This window comes from Psittacula echo (assembly GCF_963264785.1).
Source record: "Psittacula echo genome assembly, chromosome: 3".
In the NCBI taxonomy this organism is placed as follows: domain Eukaryota; kingdom Metazoa; phylum Chordata; class Aves; order Psittaciformes; family Psittacidae; genus Psittacula; species Psittacula echo.
The window spans coordinates 73,683,251-73,705,562 of record NC_137736.1 but is presented as its reverse complement, the minus strand read 5'-3'; the positions used below and the strand labels follow the sequence as shown (position 1 = coordinate 73,705,562).

The 22,312-nt window shown below is 35.1% G+C and overlaps 1 protein-coding gene across 5 annotated transcripts in view; it reads right to left on the bottom strand.

The window, feature by feature from the left end:
- Positions 1–22,312, bottom strand: part of UGGT2 (UDP-glucose glycoprotein glucosyltransferase 2) — an 85,883-nt gene that overhangs the window by 1,537 nt on the left and 62,034 nt on the right. For 3 of the 5 annotated variants that reach the window (XM_080612504.1, XM_080612507.1, XM_080612506.1), the window contains 12 exons: positions 21,154–21,233; positions 19,298–19,487; positions 18,264–18,422; positions 16,998–17,083; positions 12,676–12,760; positions 10,898–10,983; positions 8,202–8,300; positions 6,941–7,025; positions 6,323–6,505; positions 4,608–4,768; positions 4,178–4,292; positions 494–610 (listed from right to left, as the gene is read on the bottom strand). In XM_080612504.1, coding sequence (XP_080468630.1) covers positions 494–610; positions 4,178–4,292; positions 4,608–4,768; positions 6,323–6,505; positions 6,941–7,025; positions 8,202–8,300; positions 10,898–10,983; positions 12,676–12,760; positions 16,998–17,083; positions 18,264–18,422; positions 19,298–19,487; positions 21,154–21,233 — 1,446 coding nt within the window. Of the gene's footprint in view, positions 1–493; positions 611–3,086; positions 3,348–4,177; positions 4,293–4,607; positions 4,769–6,322; positions 6,506–6,940; positions 7,042–8,201; positions 8,301–10,897; positions 10,984–12,675; positions 12,761–16,997; positions 17,084–18,263; positions 18,423–19,297; positions 19,488–21,153; positions 21,234–22,312 lie in introns of those variants that run through there. The other 2 variants (XM_080612505.1, XM_080612508.1) reach the window with 2 other exon arrangements.

The following is a 22,312-nucleotide window of genomic DNA, read 5'->3' as shown; positions in this document are numbered from 1 at the left end:
TCCTCAGCATTACACCTAAAAAGCTCTTCTTTATCTCCTGTTCATAGTGGTGAAATGGACAGAGGAAACCATACTATTAAGTCCTCTACACAGCTGGCTCTGGAGGAACTTTGTAGAGAGTTTAACAGGGTCACACAATACTCAGACAGTTAACAGTACCTCAGAGTTCCACTAATCCAGCTGAATATGTTAAAAAGATAAGGAATATACATGTACGAGTGTGAAAACCCCAATCCTGTCCAGTTACAGACAGCAATATTTCATTCTGGGGGACAATTTTCAGCTTTAACAGAAGTAAATTTGGTACAGAGCAAGCAGAGAAGGTGTCAGACAAAAGAAGAGTTGCTGTATTGTAGGGAACAGATACCATGTTACAGTGCCTTCCAGCAAGACTGCCTCCATGACATATGACATATGTGTATCTCAAAAGCCACAGAAATTACAGCAAAAAGTTTTTAATGGATAAAATCAATATAACTTGAAATCAACTCACCAAGTCTATTGTTTTAGCCTTCTTCTTGGATTCATCATCACACCAGGTTTCACACCAAAGCCATTCCTGAGGGAGAGACTTGATAGCTACTTGATGAATCATATTATTGGGAAGATCCTGCACAAATTTTGTAAGATCATAAATTAGCACTGAATGTAATGTAACTGGTTATTGAGCAAGTACTTAAAAATAGAATACCTCTGCCTATTATTTCAGCAAATTGGTCTGTTTCCTTCTTCTTATGTTTCCTTTAAGTGCTCCCCCAGTTCTTTTTCAAGTAGATTTAAAACTCAGTCATGCTTATTTTGATGGCCAATTCTACCTCTGATTTCTCCAGCAATTTCTTCTTGTACTTAACATCTGTCCTTCCTTAGACTGACATAAGCAATACCACTGTCTGATACCTCTGGTTCAGATACTGGATGTCCCACTATAAATACCTCTACGCAGAATTAGACTGTGTGAAATGATTAAAGCAGAACTCAACCATCTTTCCATTCCTCACATTTGGAAAAAAAAAAAGTTCAAAAGCATTAAATCCAGGACTGCACCACTGCTCTAAATTTAGACTTCTAGGAAAATGGATTCCTGAAACATGAATGTGAAAAGGAAAAGCAATTAAGCTGCTATTCTGGCTCGTCATCTTCCTTACTTTACTTAATTTATATTGGTTTTTTTTTAACCTTTATTATGTACTCAAGTCCTCTGATCATGAACACTCTGAACCAATATCTTGCAGAATGGAAGGAAGAGCATTTAACTATGAGAAGAACCTCAGGCAGCCACATGCTGCATGTCCTCTGGCCACAGTTAAAAATAGCAGATGTCACTGGTAGATCCATTCGTAAGCTCCTTCCCGTGTGCAACCCCTACATTATATATAAAAATAAGTGCCAGAACTTAAGTATTAGTCACATCTAATTTTGCCCATTTGTGTTGCTAAATGTGACAGAAGAAAATAGCGCATATAGATGCATTACAAAAGGCATATACTTGAACTGAAATATAGACATTAGCATAGGAAAATTACACCAAATACAAGTATACTGAGTACACAAGCCATTAAACATTAATTTAAATGCTTTACTTTTTAAAAAACCTTCAAATTATGATTTTTTTGGAAGATAAAATAAATGGTTTATCGCCATCTCAATTTCAAGAGAAAGGAGACTGCTTTTCTGTTGTGCCTGTCCGACTTTCTAAAGGACAGCACAATTCCTGCATTATTACAGTAGCTCTCAGGGCTGTGAATTTACAAATTGTTATATGGAGTAGAAAGTAGAAAGACAGCTGCTGGTTCCAGGGTTTAAAGTAAATAGAAGAAAACAGAGTTCTAACCAAAAAGTTGCCTATCCTTGCAAAACAAAGTGATTTAACCTCAAAACCAGTAAAATATATCTACAAGATCCAAGCGGAAATACTAATGAATCAAAAAAATAAAGGAATAAGGGTAAAACCAGATTGTTTTTACTGTCAGTGCCCAAATTTTTGTTCATTCAAGATATGTAAACTACTGAAATCTTTTTGTCTCACTTTCACATTTAAAACTTGTTTTTCGGTTTGATTTACAGTAAGACTGTTTTCACATTCACCCAGATAACCTACACAGTGTTAAAGGGGAACCCTCCACAGCAGCATCTTTATTAGAAAAAAAAAAAGCTCAATTTAAAAATAGAAAAAAATTGCCTCTTAATAAAAGACTTGATCTTACATTATCTCCCGCTGGTTTTTATTCTTTGGGTAAAGAACAGGATAGTTAATTCTCTTTTAAGTGAATTGCTATCAGTGTAAGTATTTGTCTTGGCATCTCTACATAGACATTCCTATGCTTCTCTTTAAAGAGTACAATACAATACGTTGTACCAGTAGTCTAGTTCTTATCATGTGTAATTTTTTTCCCTAAGAGGATTTTACTTAGGCCCCTTAGGATTTTAAGTGACCTTTTTTTCCTTCTATCTACTTCTATTTTGTGGTTTATAGTAGCAAAACCTGAACTACCATCCATGGAAGCAGCTGTGCTGGCAGATAGCAAAGAGCCAAGATTGCTTCTTCACTGAGAAGGGGGGTGAGCACTCCAGTCAAATGTTTAAAATAAAGAGGAAAGCAAATGATCATGCTGCATCCTCTCAGCAGATATAAGCTGTCCAGGACTCTTATAAAAGATATTGCACTGTGGTTTGTATTTCTGGGAACATTGCTGTATTTGGGGTAGCATAGCAGCAATGAAGGCAGAAAGTGATTCTGTATCAATAAATAGGAAAGTAGAATACTATGAAAATATTACTTTGACATATTTTCCTTTCCAAAGTATTTCCAATTCCATTCTGCCAAGATTTAGCTGCCTTAATGTTTGTGCTCAGCCCTGACTTGCTGAGGGAATGGTAGCTGACCCTGAAAGAGGCTTTCAATTTGATCCAACAGACTTTTAAGAGATACGTGATGTCATGTATTAATACTGTAATTCAAACTACAAGAATCCTAAGATGGAAAGATATACATTACTAATGTTTTGAGAATATTAGATAAAACTAATTATTATTTCTGAAAAGCAGCATTATGGTGGAAGCCCTGTAACTCACCTCTGAATCTTAAAAGGTTCTTCTGAGAGACAGCTTGAACAAAAGGGTGAGACTACGTTTGAAAAACAAAGTGTGCAATACAGGGCCAGTAATTCCTTCTGTTTTCCAGAAAAGAGAGGTAAAATCTGACTGTTGCTATCAGTCTTTTGCTCTTAACAGTTACAGCTTAAGGCTGCTCCAACTTCCCGTGTCCAGACTAGTTCCAGTTTGTGGCATAGCTGTATTTCCACTTTTCTTTGTCCATTATCTGCTATCATCAATTTTTAGTTGTATTTCTGGAATAAATGCAAATAATGTACTCATGTAAGAGAGCGAAACTTGCTTGCAGAGTAAGTGGGTGGAATGCAGGCACTGAGAGACTTGGGTTTTGCTATTGTGGGATCCCTTTTCTGCTATAGGCAGGTAAAAACCTTTCAATAATTCCACAAAGAAAATTACAAAAGCAGGGACAATCTCACTTATGAAGCCTTCTGAAGTTCGCCCAAAATGAGACATAAATGCATAGCATTATTTACTCAGGCAGCAATCGGATGACCTGTGTTATCAGTCGTCTACTGAGTTAAAGAACCTCTACTACATAGGAAAACAATAAATTTAAGCATGTTCTGTACATCTGGGATCTAATTCTTGCTTGTGACTTTCACCCTGACCTACCCCACCTACCTTTAAAAATTCATTATGTAAATGAAGCCTATATTCACCCTAGGGTGACCATGTACAGCAACCACTAGAGTGCATTAATAGTTAGCTTCAAAAAATTAATGGATAGAAAAATAGAATGAGGAAAAGGCTCTTGCTAAAGAAGAATATAACTACCATTACCACAAGAAAAACACAAATGCACATAGAACAACTACAGATTAAAGGGCAGCAGTCCTCTATGCTGTTTTTCCTCATTTTTTTCATATTAAACAATTATTTAAAGTAATCATAATTTAGTGTTCAGTTTTCTGAACTGGGCTCAGATGCACACTTGAAAACGTGTTAAAATAAAGGGCAAATAGTTCCAGAGTTACAAAACATATACATTGAGACACATAATAATTCCATGTATATTGAGAAAGATAAAGAAAGCCAACCCCAAATTGTTTAGAGTCATATTTACCTGATCTAGATTTGACAGACTGTTTGGATCTTGACTAAGAGCTTGGTACTGGCCCCGAAGCCTATCTCCAGCTGCGATCTTTCTGAACTTCTTAAGATCCACAACATATAAGGCACTACAAAGAATAAAAAAAAAAAAAAAAAATAATTAAGTTTTGTGGAGTTTCACCTTTTCTTTTTATAACATTAATAAAAGCAACAAGAAACCAAAACTTCTTCCCATCCTAAAGGAATATATGTTTTAATTAAGTGGCTGAAGCCACAATAAAAAAAGGGAAATCAACGTCATCAAAATTCATCTCTTATTCACCTCTTACTGCGAATGTATCAGCATTCAAAAGCAATTGCCCTATATCATTCAAATCACTACCAAGACCCAGATTTTAATCAAATTCACAAACTGCACAAAAATACATAAGGCATTATCCTACCTAATATGGTATTTCCTTTTCCCAAGATGTGATGCCCAGTATCCCGATTTCCAGAAACGGTACCCATCCATTTCCTTACGGCTGTCACAGAACGGTGTGTATCCATAGGGTGCTCCATTTAGATTTAGATCTCTGAGCTCTTTTAGGTCACTTCTCACAATCTAAATAACAATATGTATTTTAACAATTTAATAATATTTTAATAATTTAATACTGTATTTAAAGTGTGCATATGAGGGCAGTTATTGCAGCAAGCTTCCTGAAGTTTGTCATTTAAAAAAGCCCTGAAACACTACAATAGTGGAGTATAGAGTACATAGTATAGAGTGTGGCACTGAATGATATTTAACAAATTATTGTTCAATGAAAAATAAAGTGTTTATTCTGTGGCCATCTGAGTAACACATTTAACAAGTAAACGAAATAAAAGGAGCTAAGATTTCAAATCTGTAGACCAGTGTTTCTGGTTGCCCAATACTGAATTCCATCATGCAAGGAGTGTAACTTTCAAAATCTTCTGAGCATCTTCCTTCCGAAAATCCTTCCTATTTGTTACATCACTTGAGCACTCCAATATTATTGCATCATTTGAAAAATCTTTGTATCTAGTCATAAAATACTTTTAAAAATAGCTTATAAAGACATTTTATGAATGTCCTTTATTTACTAATCAAGCATTCTTCCATCAAACCCCACTAATCTGTCAGTGGTAAAAAAAGGTTTTAGCTGTTTCAGAGTACAGAGAAATTCTTCCAGAAGTTAGGACAGAAAACCAGTTCTACTACTGTATCCAGATGAAAATGCAGGAAGTTGCAGTCCGCATTGCAGTATCTACACTTGATTTATTCTCAAGCTTTGGAAACGGACCAAAATATGTAATATTTTTCTGAGGTTTTTAATAACTGCCAGATAGACTCCTCAAGGTCTCATCTGTTTGAGACACCATGTTACCTTCAGTACATGTAGTGACAGGACAAGGGGGAATGGCTTTAAACTGAAAGAGAAGAGATTGAGATTAGATATTAGGAAGAAATTTTTCCCTGTGAGGGTGGTGAGGCACTGGCACAGGTTGCCCAGAGAAGCTGTGGCTGCCCCATCCCTGGCAGTGTTCAAGGCCAGGCTGGACACGACTTTGAGCAACCTGGTCTGCTGGAAGGTGTCCCTGCCCATGGCAGGGGGGTTGGAACTAGGTGATCTTTAAGATCCCTTCCAACCCAAACCATTCTATGATCCTGTGATTTTACATTGTGCAATATTCATTTCTGAGTGAAAGAATGCATACAAATTTAAGAAAAAGAGACAGGAGTAATCTTGGGAAATTTAAGCCATCTAGAAGTTGTTCAAATGGTCTAAACAAACCACCTCAGACTCCTCCCTCAGTCCAAAGTCCTCTCACAATCAGCCCAGAAGACTACATCACTCAAATATGCTTTAGGTGAGATGCACCTTTAAGATCACACGTCTCTCCAGGTGCCTTTTTCTCTCCACAGGCAATTTAGGGCAACTCAGTGTGGTGAGTGTATTCATTTCTACATGACCAAAGACAAGTCAAATTATTGCATTTCACATTCTGTAACACCATGGGGTTTGCTCTTGTAACTGCAATAGTCATAAGAGCCAAACATCTGAATAAAATGGCCACAGAGAACGAAACTTTATCAATTTAAGCCAAAATGAATTCCTCATACATTTATACAATATTATTCTTTTCTTACCTGGTCAGCATCGACAAATATTATTTTATTCACAGCCAAAGGGAAAAGAACATCCAAAAAAAGAATTTTGTAGCCCCAGATAATTCTTTGTTTTTCTGTCTGTTGATAGAGCCAGCGAGGCCACTTGTACTGTACTAACTCATACTTGAAACCATACTTTTTAGCCATGTGAGGAATTACATCCTAGAAGAAGAACCAAAAAGTATTAGTTGCACATGGATGTGACACACAAGGACTCAAAAGGCAAAAAAAAGGGAAAGTTGCAACACCACCGTAGCAGCTGTGTTGGCCTTACTGGGTGCAGAGCTTCTTAGTTTAAGATGTTTCTTTAATTCTGGCAATATCCTCAGCCACAAAAATATAAAAAACATTTCTCTCAAGCTCTTGGAGACCATCAGGAAAGAATAAATTATGATAATATTTCACTGAGCTTTGGGTTCCAGAAAAGAAGAATCTTATACACGAGACTTCTAAAACTGTTGGTACTGAATGCATTCATAGATCATTTCCAACTGTGAAAATTCAGTTTCAACTGTATCATTACTCAATTGTAATTTTCTTTAAAAACTACTTAAAATTTGTAAGAAAAATATAATAACAGGAAAATGTTTCTCCTACCTTAAATGTTGGGGAGAGATAGTTTTTCAGAAACCAAAATTTAACTGGTGTTTTCGTATGACGTAGGACAGAAAGCATCATAATTCTGTGGAAATACAAGTCTATAATAAACAAACAAATACATATCGGTCATTAAATTTCAACTGCTCTTAATAAGTGCTAAAACTTTCTAAGTATAATTTTCTTTAACTCAATTTAAGCAGAAATTTCTATTTCTTATTAAAAACTTTGAAGAGCATGTGTTCAAGACTGCTTTGAGATGGACTCACTCGATCCAGATGGGTTCAGCAATATTAGGAGGTACAATTTCAAAAGTGGATCTGTCAGTAAGTTTTATTCTAAGAGAGGTGCCTGACAAAGTTAGAATAATTACATTGTATTAACTTTGCTGCTGAGATTACTTTGGAGATATTTTGGTTGAGTTTAATAGGTTGCTGATAAGAAAAACAACATGAAAGAGAAACCATAGTTCAAGTTAAGATCCTCTTCAGAAAGACCTTGATAACTGTAAGAATCACTATTTTCGGTTCAATTGTGGAAAAAAAACTATGAGAGGTTAAGTGTATCTTAAAAATCAAGGAATAATAAACTTTAAATAAGGCAAAGAGGCACACAGGATGTTTAAGACTTATTTTTTACTCCTTTAAAATAAACAAGTCTTTCCTTTTATGAAGATTGTTGTAGGTTGAGGGAAAGAAATGCAGGTGCTCAAACTGCATCAGATTACTAAAGCAATAAAATCACTAAATCTGACGCCTGTAGAAAGTACTCAAATCAGGAAAGTAACAGAAACGGCTGTAAACAGATTAGGCAATACTGTAAAAATTCCTTAAAAGCAATCATTGCTTACTGAATGAACACTGACCTAAGTAAGGCCATATGTGCACATAGTAGTCTCTCTAGTTTGGACTAAATATAAATAGATACAGGTCTAATGAAGTAATTTCTGTTATGTCTTTGTAAAGAGAGGCTGAGCTTCATCTGTTATGAATGTTCACACTTCACACATGCACTCGTGGAAGACATGGGGTACATTTTTCTTTCTTCAAAGGATAATGGTATTTTTGAACATCTATATATTGAATCACTTTGTTCTCCAAGAAAGATTAATTTAGTCCTTAGTGTATACAACTTTTCTGTGATTTGACAATTTATTTATTCTTTACACCTTATTAAAAAAGTCAGTTTAAGCTACTTAGTTTTAGAATGAATGTTTACAGTATTGCTATGAAATTCTTGTTTCATTTTTACCTTTCCTTACCTTAAAAAACGTTCATATAAATGGCCTGAAGCAACAGAAAAGATGTTAAGAATATCACTTTGCTTTTCCTTCTCTTCTGTTGGAGTTTCTTCTGAAAAGCTGAGAAAAAACCCAAACAAATTATTATTTAAAGTAAACATTCAGCAGAAAGAAAATACTACTGCATTACCAGTAAGTTCATAAAGAATCAAAAGTAAGAGAATATACAAAAGAAATACTCATCCCACTTACATTCTACTCCCACTGCAATGCCTACGGTAACAAAATCGTTTGGAAGCAACACCGTATGCCCAGTCACTCAGAACAAACAATGGCACAACCACAGTCTCTGATCTTTTCAATCAAACAGAATCCTAATTTGGCAAGAACTCCATGTTTTATCAAAGCAAAAAAATCAGAAATACACACAGCCAGAGTATGTTGAGAACTGATTATTTGTAGCATCAGCAACTGTTACTTTTCAAGCTTCATTCATCTGCATTCTACATCAGAACCACCAATGCATATTCTTGAGGTGAGGGATGTCTTCATAGCCCCATAGGTACCTCAGCCGTACCAGCTTTTTTTTTTTTTACCGTACTTTTCCCAGAACACTCTTGTAACATTTACTGGTCTGTGGTGATGGGATTTCCTGAGTGTTTTTCATAATACCTTCTGCATTCTCCCTTAAATTCAACCAATTGCTCTCCCTATAAGCTACCCAGTATATTTGAGGTATGTTATCCAGAGGTTTTCTCTTTCTTCTGTACAGCATGCTTGCTTTGAATACCAAAGTCTTCTGGATTATTTTTTAATCATGGGTGCCTTCCAGCACACACAGCTAGGGAAAGGTGGCTGCAATCTCCCTCAGAGCACTGCTTCACAGATACTGGAATTGCAAAGGCTGCCTTAGCCAAACTGGTTACACTATGGCTTGATATTGTTGGAGATTCACTCCAGTAGTCTTTTTTTGAACCGTGTCCTGGATCTAAGGACTGGCTGAGAATTATATTGGGATCAACAGTTTACTGGATAAAGTAGAACTGCTGTGCCTTTTCTTTATCTTCTTTAACTGCCTCTGTGACTGACAACCATTGCCAAGGCTACTGAAAGCGGAAGAAAACCTTTTTTGAGTCTTGCAGCAGTCATTTGGGACCAGAAAGTCTTTAGGGTATGGAGAAAATAATGATGAAAAAGACATTCTCCCTAAATCCCTCATACTGACATTATCCCCTTCTTACTAGCTGAATTATAGCCCAAAGATGTTCTCCTGAACAACGAAGGAATCAGACTTTACCTCAATGGTAAATCTTGAATGCTTAAAGGTACTTATGGATAAAGCTACTGCATTTTCTTTTTTCTTTTAGGGCAAAGAGATCTGTGATTACTTGGATTAAGTTGTTTACAATCAAGTCATTAGCCCTGAACTGTTTCTTTTTCAGAAGGCATTCCCTTTAGTTCTTTCTCTTTGCAATTATACAGCTATGACAGTTTAGTGCTTGGCAGCATACTGTAGAAACAACCTGTGCTGGAAATCAGGCTTTCTGAGAGCAAACATGAGTGTTTCGTACAAAGCAGATGGAATCTATTATGGAAACAATGTATTGCAAATTAGATCCTCCCCAAAATTGCCCTGAAGATCCAGAAGAGCAATTATCATCACCTTGAAAGAGGGGATGAATTTATTGTGTTAACCAGCATTTCAGATTAAAGTCCCACGCTCATTCTTCTTTGACATGAAGAAATTGAGTCACTGGGAATTCAATAAGTACTTTAGCCAGCACCCCAGCTGTCATACTTGAGAACTTAATCTTTTTCAGAAGTTTCTTGTGAGAAAAATCTCTGAAGTGTTACAAAGAAAGAATGCTTGGAGAACACCCAGGTCAGTGCTTCTAAAGTACATTGGTCAAAGGTTACCTGACTGAAATGCTCTCAAAAGGACAATTAACATGGCTTGGAAACTAATACAACACCCCATGTTCTGATCCACAGCATAGATGCACTAGTCTATTAAAAAAACCCACTGATTTTTTTTCTAAGCAAAGATGAAGCATCCCTTTGTGCCCTTTTTCTCAAAAAATATATAAAATTTTTGTAGGAATTTTTATCTTTATTTAATAAACAACACATTCAAATAAAAAATAAAATCAGCTTGAATCACACACCATCCACAGACAACATACTTATGAGCAGCTGAGAACAAAATGTTACAATGCTATACGGGAAATTCAAAATACTACAAGTTATTAGCTCCAAATGTAAAGCTTGAGATGTTTATTACAATTATTTATAGAACTCAAAGTTTAAAGTAAAAGGTATTTTATTGACAAATATCAAAACACTTCTTGAGCTTTCATAAATTATACCTAGCAGCAGACAAACAGCATCATTGCCTGCTTTTTGATGTTCCGTTTGATACATCTGAGTATCACATTACTGGCTGAGATTTTCACATTGAGGTTGATTCCCTGCCACAACAAAATAAAAATGCCAATGGAGACAACGAGCAGGAACTAGAAATTCAAAGGAGGGATTAAAAAGGAAATAAATAATGAGATGTACAAGACATTATAGTTTGTCTTTCTCTTTCATTTGTATTATAAATCCCTTGGAGAGTCATTTTACATATGTGTATCACTATCAAGTAAGAAACACTTGCTATGAGTACTAATAAACATGTCCTGGCACAGCTAAATTATAAGAAAATTATGCATTACCTTACAACTGATTCTTGATTTCTCTTTTTTCCTGTCGTTCCATCAGTAAGGAGATCTTCATTAATTTTATCAGGCTTTTTCTGTACCTAGTCATTTAAATAAATGTATTTGTAGAATTTGGGAAGTTAGTTGATAATAATCACTACTTCAGTTGTGATACGTAACTATGGTGTACTTACTAGCTAGAGCTTGACCAACATCTTACCAACTTCTATTTCAGTAAAATACTTACTGAACTGCATTAAACCAAACAGTAAAAATGTAATTTCATACTTTCAAACTTTGTACAGAACTTACTGTAATAAGAAGAAAAGTAATCAATTATGAAAAATTAGATAGTGATTAATAAATCAAACAGCATGTTCAAGCTTTCTGTACTATTTTATGCAAATAGTAATGAAAAGTGTGGGGAATTGTATCTCATCTTCTTCCCTCATGAGCTGCTGATCCAGCTACTACCTGGCAGAAGGAGGGTAGCAGGGCATCGCACCATGCACTGACCTTACCTGAAGGGAAACTGTGATTCTTATGAGGAGAAAGCGACATATCTGTCACTGAAATATAAACTCTCCCATCCAACTTCAGCAATTTCTGCTGTCTTATCCAGACACTTAATAAATGGTCTAAGTTAATTTTGTTCTCTGACCTTAATTTCCATGATTAAAAGACACCTAATTGGTTTTGAAACTCAAATAGTTTAAATAAATAAAATACTCTAAACCACTAGATGTTTGAACATACTAAATTCTAACCATTTCATTTCACATGTTTATACTGTCAAGCTAATGCTTCTGTTCACATTAAATCACCCATTTTCTTAGCTAATGCTTGTGAAGCCACATCCTAGGTACCACTGAAGTCACTCTACAGTTCAACTGGATGGCAGAGTTTCCATATTCTAGTTATAAGCTTAGTATGTACAATTTTTCACACAGAATAATTTTCCTGTTAGGCCCACATGGCACCCTTTTTCTCTGTGTTTCAAAGGCAGGTTCATCAGGTTCCAGAGTTACCCTTTTTCTCCAGGTTCTGAAGACTTTCAGTTACAGGACTGGGGAAGAGACTCCCATATGTGATTTTATAAAATGCCTTTTGTACTTACCTTTACATCATTCTCACTCCTTCTCAATGTCTAAAATTTGGATATAATATACCAAGGACACCTACACAAAATGTTATTTACAAAACAGTGGAAAATAGAATGCTGTGAGTTCTTTCTCCTTAATATAACTCATGTTTCATTATCCCTTTTTTGATACACCTTTAAGAATGAAAATAACAATTTCATTTACACAAATTTGGTAGCTTAGGGAAGATTTCAATGTATCTAATTTTAACTTCCACTCTGGTATCTGGACTTCACATAAAATTCCTCCCCAGTCACAGGAGAGAAGTGGGTGTCTCAGGAAGTAGTCATCCTCTTGGTTTAAATACATACATGAGCTGGGATACGCAGTCCTTTGGACTCTCCTTCTCATTCTACTAAGCAGAGAGGAAGTTTAAGGTACCTAGACCCCATTCTTACACATCTTAAGCTACATGAGAGAAATCCTATTTAAGTTTAGCAGGTATTTAGCTATTTCCCATGCAACTAGGATAACCTGATTGGATCAAATTAACTACACTGATTTTACACACCCGTCTCTATTTAATTATAGAAAATCTAAATTATATATTTCAGTGTATATCTTCCAATCAAACAGCCAAAGACATATAAGTGTTAGTTGCATTTCACATAAGGAAATACTGCAGATAAAAAAAGGTATCTTTATACATACTTGGACTTTGATAATTTTGCTTCTGAAGTTGCTTAATACCACAATAACATCTGTCAGGTCAGCTATAGAATCTGTTCCTTCATGGCTGTGAGGATACAAAAAACACACACAAATGCACTGGCTCATTAAACACAGGTAATAATACACATTTTAGAGCATAAGGTTTATGACTGCTGATGTTTATAGAAATAAAATTTCTTTACTTGCACTTATTTATATCTTAAATTTAGAAACTTCCCGAGTTTTATTCATCACTAGACACTGTCCACAGTGGCAGCCCTCATTTTTTAATTTGGATTTTCACAGGAAATTTAAAAATGCAGCAACCTAGAGCAGAATGTTATTCTGCATTATACGGGTATATATTACATTCAAATATTAAACTACATTTTATCTGTCAAATATGGAAAACATCTTAGAAACTGCTTTGTGACAGCATCAAATGTGCTTCTACAATGAATCTGCATTAAGAAGTCCAGGGAAAACTTCATCACAATGCTGAGATAGTAAAGATTGGCTTTCAACTGGTTGGCATTGGTGACTTTACCCCTAAAGCTGTGGCTGTGCAAGGCACCACATGAACATTTGCCCTACTGAACATCACTTTAAAGCCATTCAAGCACCTCAAAACTTTACTGCAGTCCACTGAGTGATACAGTGTAATAACATAATTCTCAATTTTTATAGCATTTATACCTCAATAGCCCATATATTTTCTGTCTTTTAACAGCATTACGTGGTTCCCTCTTGCTAAGGCTATGCCTTGGTTTAGAAAAGTAATCTGCTACCCCTTAGGCCTGATTTTTTTTTTTTTTTGCCTAGAAATCAGAAATATTTAAAACTTGTTTCAATCTGTGTCATACTACTTATCTAAACATGGCAGGATTTTCTATAGTTGTCTGATTATTCTATTAAATACATATCAGCAAAATGTGCTTATGATTACTAAGTTTCATAGAGATGGTCAATTCCTGCACAAACCAATGTTCAATATTATCTTGACTTTTCTACTCTCTGATTTAGTCTAATTTTCATTCTTTTAGAATATTGCATATATGAACAGTTGGCTGAGAACAGTCTTTCTCTCACAGGGATATACAGTACTCAACATTAAAGACACAGATCTTCATTTTAAATAAAGTCTGTCATTAAAAAGCTCTAAAATAGTAAAACTAGAGCCAACCACAAACTGTTGATAGCAGAAATGGCAGCAGCTGGCACAGTGTTCTGAGTTTTGCCCTCAAGTTTTACACAATCAAATTTTTCTGTTATTTACTCAGCTACCTCAAAATCTCTGTTATGCATTCTGTAGCCAGCTCTACAGCTCCGCCAATGAAGATGATTTTCCCAAGTCTTTACAATGTGTGTTTGGTTTGGCTGTAAATCTAGTAACATCACTTTGCCTCCTTATATCTCTTCTGTGGATCCCTCAGTGTTGGCTCTATCTTTGCTGAGTGCCAATTGCTTTCCTCTGCACAGCACTCAGTGTGATGAATTTCTGTCCCAGGATGAACAATGAACTGAAAATAGTGATAGTTGCCATTAGTTACCTTGGACATTGGTCTCAAGATCCAATTTATCTGTTTCTCCATTCACTTCTTTGTATACTTCCTACGATTACACTATGGTAACCTCTTTTCCTGTCAGAGTACTTCAATTCCTAGTCACCCAACCACATGCTGAATGGCTACTTACAGAATAGGATAGCCACTCTTTTTTGGTGGGTGTCTCTGAAAAAAATCAAGTCCATCACTGTTCTGTAATTTTAAATCAGTGTGCCCTATTTTATACAGGACCTCTCATCTTTTCTCTGTCTCTGTGCATACGATATTCAGCATGTTGTGATTTTATTAATGTAAACAGATGCACATTTCAAACAAGCGATCATGTGAGTAAGGTTTTGAATATGACCTGGGGATTGGAAGAACTGGGTCATGATTTATAAACTCCTTCAGCAAAACCAGTAAGAATTTTGTGTTTTTCCCAAAAGATACTGAACACTGTTAGTGTAACTCAGTTTGTAAAAGTAGGCACAACTTCTTTTCAAAATCCAAGCACAACATCTTGCATACTGACAGCACTATTAAATATTTAACAACTACTTTATTGTTATATAATTGTTGCACAAAACTAAAAATGCCTAGCAGACTATTTATGTCACAGCTTTTAAATGTTTCAAAACACCTACATACTTTTAATATAAATACAAATAAATACCTACCTGCCTTTTGGAAAAAATGAAACATTCTGCAGGAGCTTATATATATATCTTTAGATATAAACTATTTTCTGCAGTTTTATCTTGCAGTAACTACCTTTTTTCTTACCAACATCACAGAATTAAAGTTCCAATAATAATGCTCAGACTGCTGCTTAAGTATACCAGTTTTCATTTCTGTAATATTTATAGTAATTTATTAATAGCAAATTGATTTACAAGTGTGACCGCTTCAAAATAGTGACCCTTGTTAGAAGCAATGTTCAGGGGAACAAAAAAAAAAAAAAAAAAAGGCAGCTTATTTCAAAAGCTGTGTATTTAGATAAAGTAAAAATTAGTTACTTGCATTTGTATTACATACAACTATGAGAGAAGCAAATAGGAACTGAGGTGTAAAACATGCTGTAACTTCAAATGCTATACTTCTCCTAAAACTCCCATTATAATGTACAGGCCTGTGCCTCAAAGAAAACAGGTCATCTCACTCACAGGAGATGAGAACGTTCAACAGGAGAAGATATGACTAGTACATGAGGATGGAGAATACACTGCAATACCTCTTGGCAAAATCCCATCCTATCAAATAGTTGCTTAAGTTCTGATAGCAATTTGATACTATTAATACCGATATCAGTAAAAGTAATATCAAATGTTCTGGTACAGCCTCCCAAACATACTTCAGCTGTCATACTCTAAGGCTACGGCTTGTAATAATTAAACTAAATAAACGTTTTTGCTCAGATTCCTCATCAAGTATTAATTTTGCACAACTTAGCTGAGGTCAGTTAAGCTTATCTGTATTACTTCTTAAGGAAAATCAGGGATCTTAAAAAAACAGCAGATGATTTCAGTTTCCTTTGATCCACTCTAGAATGTTGAGTGGTTTGTTTCATTTTTGTTACATTTTTTAATTCAACTGCAGCTCATTACATTGTATTTTTAAACCATGATATCTTTCATAAATCACTTTATATATCTCAAGAACTGAATGTTAAATTAGACAAATGATATAGCTACAGTTGGTGGAGATTAAGTGAACTTCTTAGGATACAGACTATGTTTTACTGCTTTTTCAACAGATTGTGGTTTCTGGAAAAAAATAAATTGAAAATCAGAAACAAATACAATGACCCTAATATCCCATTAACATTTCCTCCTGTAACAGTGAAACGGATGCATTAACTAAGTATTCAAAACAGCAAAGACATTAATCAATTTTTTTCATTTTTTAATAGCAGTTGATGACTAAACATCATATGGGACTATGTGTTCCTGAACTCCAAGTAACAACAAATATTTTACAAGAAATAGACCTGTTTCAGCCCACAGAATTACAGGAATGAGGTGGAAGAGAAGGAAGAACTGAAGCTGAAATAAATGGAAACAATACTGTTCCTCTAGCAGAAATCATATCCAGAGCTTCAAGAGGAAGCCCACAGATGGTTCAGATCTATACTGTTACATAGAACATGAGAAAAAAGATGATTCTTCCAAGGAATAGTTGGAATGATGGCTAGTGTATGTTCCTCATGCGAAAACTGACCATGGAAATTACAGATCTACAAGCTATACAGCTGGCAACTAAATGCCAGTTACTGGAGTACAATGTGACTTCTTTCCATTTCCTTCTCTTGGGGTTTCTCCCAAGAAAGAGAAATGTGGCACAGCTGACATGTAGCCAGGGTATGGAATTGAAAGGTGCTTCTATATTCTAAGGCAAAGGTGTAACCACAGTGATTCTTTGATGCCTTAGATGACTAAGAAACACTCAGAATTAACTGAAGAAAAAACCATAGCTTTGAAATTAATATAATGCTCCTGTTAAAAAAAGATGCCACGCATCAATAACTGCATTCAGAGGCACCCTTAGGGCTGAAAACAAATTATGAAAGGGAAATTCATGGTACTTCCTCCAGCTGATGAAGGTGTTGTTTACACTCTCAGGAAGTAAGCTATCTCTTACAAACTTTAAATCATCATTTGCTCCGGGTTCTAATTTTCTCAAGTTATTTTTACTCATTTTCCTTCAGTACTGTCAGATCTTTTCAAAATCTGCTGCATTTTCAGATTTATTTATGTTTCTGAAAGATGGGTCAATACTTACGAAAAAACCTTATAGATCTCTTCAGATCTTCCTTTACGCAACCTCAGTGTCCAAGCACCTGGATTTGCTTTCAGCTGAAAATACCCCTATGAAAAAAAGGAAAGACAGACAATTGTTCTGTCAGTATTTCAGAATCAACCATGTACACATGCAAAAATCAATTATTCCACATCTGGTACTGCAGACAAGGTTAGTAACCATCACCTACTCTCATACTAGCCCTAAAAGTACTATGGCAGTGATGAAACCAACTATCACATTTCCTGTGTGTCCATCTGAATGTCTTTCAGTGCTCCATTTGGTTCTAGCTGAAACTGAGTTGTACACAAAATCTCGAACGGCAAGTAAATAAGCAGCAAAGAAACTGACCCTAGCTTAAAAAGCAGTTGTTAAACTGACCCTAAACTGAAAAGCTTATTTCTAACTTCAAACGGAACAACTTTCCAGGTCAACACAACTCCTTCCCAATTTAGGAACACTGCATACAGCTATCACGATGTGAAAGCCAGACAAACCATGCTTTGGAATGTGAAGAGTCATTAAGTTTCATCATGCTGAACAACCTCTAATGTTGAGACTGTATTCAGTACTTGTGTAAAAATCAAAGATTTACAGTTTAAGCATTTTATTCCTTGTGATACAGTATTTACAGAGAACAAAGAATAGTAGATGGGTAACATTTTATTCATCAAAATCCTTCCCCGTCAAATTACTTTAGCCAATAGAAAATAAATCTTTCACTTCAGAAATCACAAGATATTCTCCTTTACAGATCACTAAAATGAAAAATAATTACTCCGGACGACCAGAAGATTTCTCAGGTGTGTGTTTGTCCCACAGAGGCTTTAAACATTTAACTGAAGCATCTAAAGTAAAAGTCTTCTTTTGACTGGATCATTGTGTAACAAAAATGGTTATTTTAATCATAATGTGATTCATACCTTAAATTTGTCAGTGGAATCTCCATCTGAACATAACAACCTCCTACCACCTACTCCAGGCAATGAGGCTCCCAGTTTAGGCACTTAAGATAAAAATCTAACATTAGGCTATATCCAAACCTATACTGGATTAGCAGTGGGGGAAAATGTAGCAAATTACAGATCCACATCTTTTGTAGATAGTCTCAACTCCAGGATGCTCCTGGTACCTGTAGTGTTACTAAACTTGCAACAGAGCAAAACGCATTTAAAGAACACAAAGCTCCTAAGAAATTCTCATGAAGAGTGTGCAATAGTAACGATTATTTCTGTACTTAATACTTACCAGGTTGGCCATCACAATAGTATCAACCATGACAGGAGTATTCTTTGTGCCCAGAGTGAACTGTAACCCTCGAGGAGGTTGTCCAGTTGTCACATCAAAGCAATGTCCTTCAAGCAATATATATTCTAGTTCATATTCTGCTGTAACTGTCCCTTTTATCTGTGGAAGGGACATCTCATCAATAAATTACATCATTTAACTATGTGGGAAAAGCAACATATTACAATGACAAATGTGTTGTGTCGGATTTCCCTCAACTAGATTTAACTGTCAAAAAAAAAGAAAAGAGAAAAACCCTTCCAGGAGGAACTTTACTCAACTTTAAAATGGGTATCCAAGATAAAAGAGGATGAATCACTGTCTAGAAGAACGTTCTCTCCATTGTTGAGGAAGCTGAAGCATCTCAGCCTTGGTAAGGTAAATCCCAACCTTTATTTTCACAATACCCCTTTCACAATATACACCTTCGGTTAATCAAACATCCTCAATATTTTGCATAATCTTAATAAAACAGTTCTAGTGACTTTGAAGCTGAGGGATTAAAAATACAATTAAAAAATTGTGAACTAGAAAAGGGTCAAATACATTTTCATCTGGATTAATAAACCACCTTATATTCAGGTTTATTTGAAGACTTATCTAGATTAATCCTATTACTACCAAAAATGTTTAAAAAATAAAAGAGAAATAGAAAGCTAATAGACAGAATCCCTTAACTGCTTTGTTTTTATCTCAAAAAGTAGTATTTCTGTAAATGTTATAAAGCTCAACATAGCAGATAAATTGCTTTAACTTGTACTCTGCATTGTCTTTTTCTGTTTCATTGCCTTCTTTTAGTACTTTCTTTTTTTCCTCTAGTAAGAGAGAATGTGGAAAAAAAGATGATGAAAATAAAAATGGCAAAATATGGACTAATCAATTACCACAGAAAATATTTCTGGAAAACAGACAAAAAATTCTCACAATATTTCTATTTCCCTCTTGAAGTGAAAGGCCCAACACAAGTTTTATGATGTTTACAAACTATTACTTACATCCTGTAAATGAATGTTATCAAGATCACAGGAACTGTTCACTGCTTCAACCAACCAGCTTTCAGGAGTGATCATGTTTAGAGTCAAAAGGGGTGATTCTGGCAATTCTAGGAACTTTGCCCCAGGTTCAGAAGGAAGGTGCTTGTTGATCCCGTAAGTTAATTCTGGTTCCAGAACAAAACGATAGAAGCTGTTGAAAAAGAAGTTTTAGAAAACATAATACATTCATGAAGCATGAAGTTCTAAAGTTCATAAAGTTCATAAAGCATGAAGTTATTCTAAAATACTTTAAAACATCATGAATGTTTACCAAATTAATGACGTAGCTCCCTGTTCTTTTGGAATACTGACAGACAATGCCTATGGCATCTCAAATGGGCTGGAAGATAAACACATACCTATTCACTTTTGATATTTTTTTGCTGTGAAAGCGCACGGTTCCGATTAACATTCTAAATGGCTGGAAAGGTGTATATCCAAGAGGTGCATCTAAACATCTTAACTGTAAAATACCTTGAATTCTACAAATCTCTATCACTTAACTAAGCAGGACTAATCTCTACTAGAAGAAGAGTCTTTGGGAACAGGTCTTGACACTTTCAGCAGCAAAGACAGAGAGCTTTCCAGCTCTTAGGCCATGTATTCCACAGGTACAGGTTCCTTGCAACAATAATTATGATTTTCTTCTCTTCTCTATTGATGTTCAACAAAATGAGAGGAATCAGAACAAAGAACAGCACTGAAGATGGAGAGTGAAAGCAGCAAGCAATGAGTGCTTCATAAGGGTAAAAAAAAAAAAAAAAAGTACATTAATTACTAGGAAAAGTTAAAAGTTAAGAAAGTCTGTACCCTTAATGAGGAATACAACTTTCCCACAAATTATTTGGGCTAGTATATGGATGCATTTCATAAGAAACCATTGCTGCAAGAAAAATACAACTTGCCCATGGAGGACATGTCAGAACATTTTTTCCTCTCACCTCTCCCAAACACAGGGAAAGAACCAGGCACTAGCACCTGCAAAGTGCCTAGCTTTAAAAGCAATCATGACAATGTTCATGTAAGATACTCAGAAGATTTACGATTAAGACGCTGTCACGCAGTATAAGAGGTGTGAGTTTGTGAGTTCAATTCCTCTCAAACTAAACAGAAAGGAAGGACTTCTGTTTTGTGGGCAAGTGATGAATTCTCTAGTCTGCTGACTAGAGGGCAGACACTACCACTGGCCTCTCTCATGATAAGATTATAGGTAAAATATCTGCCAAAGTGATGGCTTTGTTTAAACATTTCACTTAGAGGGAAAGGAATCCCTTCAGTGGAATTCACTTCAGTATAAGTATCTATAACTGAACTAGTGAGCCCTGTTTTTTGGACAGCTAAGACATTTCAGTTTAAGATAGATACTTTCACAGTATATTCTTAATTATAATGAGGTCTCAAATGCAGACTGTACATTTACTCAGATGAATTTCATTTTGAAGTAGTCTTAACCTGTAAAAACCATTGCACAGACTGTGGGCTGTAAGAAGTGACCAAGTTAGGCAAACAATTTCCCTCTGCAAGTTGTCACAGGCATGAAAGACTCTCCACTGATTTCTCTAAGGATTACTTATGAGGTGCATGTGACTGACATCAGTTCCCTATGATCCCATATTTGAGCCCTTAGAATTTTTCTCTAGACAAGTGCAAACTGCTTATGTAACATTCAACTTCCACTCAAATAAAATAACTAATGCAACAAAAGAAGCCAGAAATATGAACCACACTTTACTTTTTAAAGGGAGATACGCTGATAAGACTGTTTTTTCAAACCAAACCAGATCATATACTTGTAAGAAAATCTATAAACTACCTACCTCTTCAGAGGTGCTTCCGACAGCTTAGATCTGCAGTTCAGAAACAACCTAAGTTTCATATTGATGACGTCTTTAAGTACCTACAGAAAAAAAAGAAAAAAAAAAAAAAAAAGAAAAAAAAAGAAAAGATCTCTGTAAAAAATGGTTCTGGGTAATCACCAAACTTTGAAAATAAGACGAAGTTATCCTTGTGACACGCTGTCACTTCCCAAGCTTCAGTAGAAATCTCAAACATTTTCAAGTTCTAAATATATCTGTGTATTAAGGGATGCTGTCAGATATTCCAAATAAAGATTTGACCTTTTCTAAAACTGCATGATTTAGCACATGATATTCTTAATAGTCAAAATGTTAATGTTTTCCCCTAGTGATGCAGTATTTTAAAGAGCAGCTATCCCTATTTTCCAATGCTTGAGTAAATTATCACCTTTGTTCTATTGCATTTTCTAGATTTTAAAGCACTTGAAAGTTGTGAGTACAACACATGCCTTTTATTAATAACCAAATTAAAACAATGACTTAACTCTTACTAAAGTAGTTGTATGCAGTAAATTGTTAAATATAGCAAAGCTCAGAGCATTACTTTAATACTTAATTAGTTAATGATTTTTAAATGTCAGCAGTAGATTAATGATCTGTTAAACTATTCAATCAACTTCAAAACATTCCAGCAAGCTAAACTATTTCCACTCTTTCTCAATATCTTCATCTGTTCATTTTAAAAATACTAATTTTCTGGATGCTGTTATATCGGAACCATAATATTAGGACAGCAATTTTTTTCTTATTTTTGTGAGCAATCTATTTTATTTAAAGTTAACAAGGTTATTAATTTCCTTAAAGCACTCCTGGAAACCTTTATCAAATTATCTTCATTTCTGTAGTTTCTGATTTAAAGTGCGTATTTGAAAGCATAAAGCAGTTGTGTCTACCTTTATGGATATTATTAGAAAAGCAAATATTAAAGCTAAGTTAAAATACAGATACCACTAAGGCTAAAATCAAAAATTACTGTACCAGCAAGAAAATTTGGAACAAAGCAAGTCAATGGTCATCCTTAAATCTCTCTTTTATTATAAACATTTTTTTCTTTCCTCAGTTCAACCCATGGATACACATATTCTTCACTATAGTGCTATAACTTCATGTAGTCCTACGG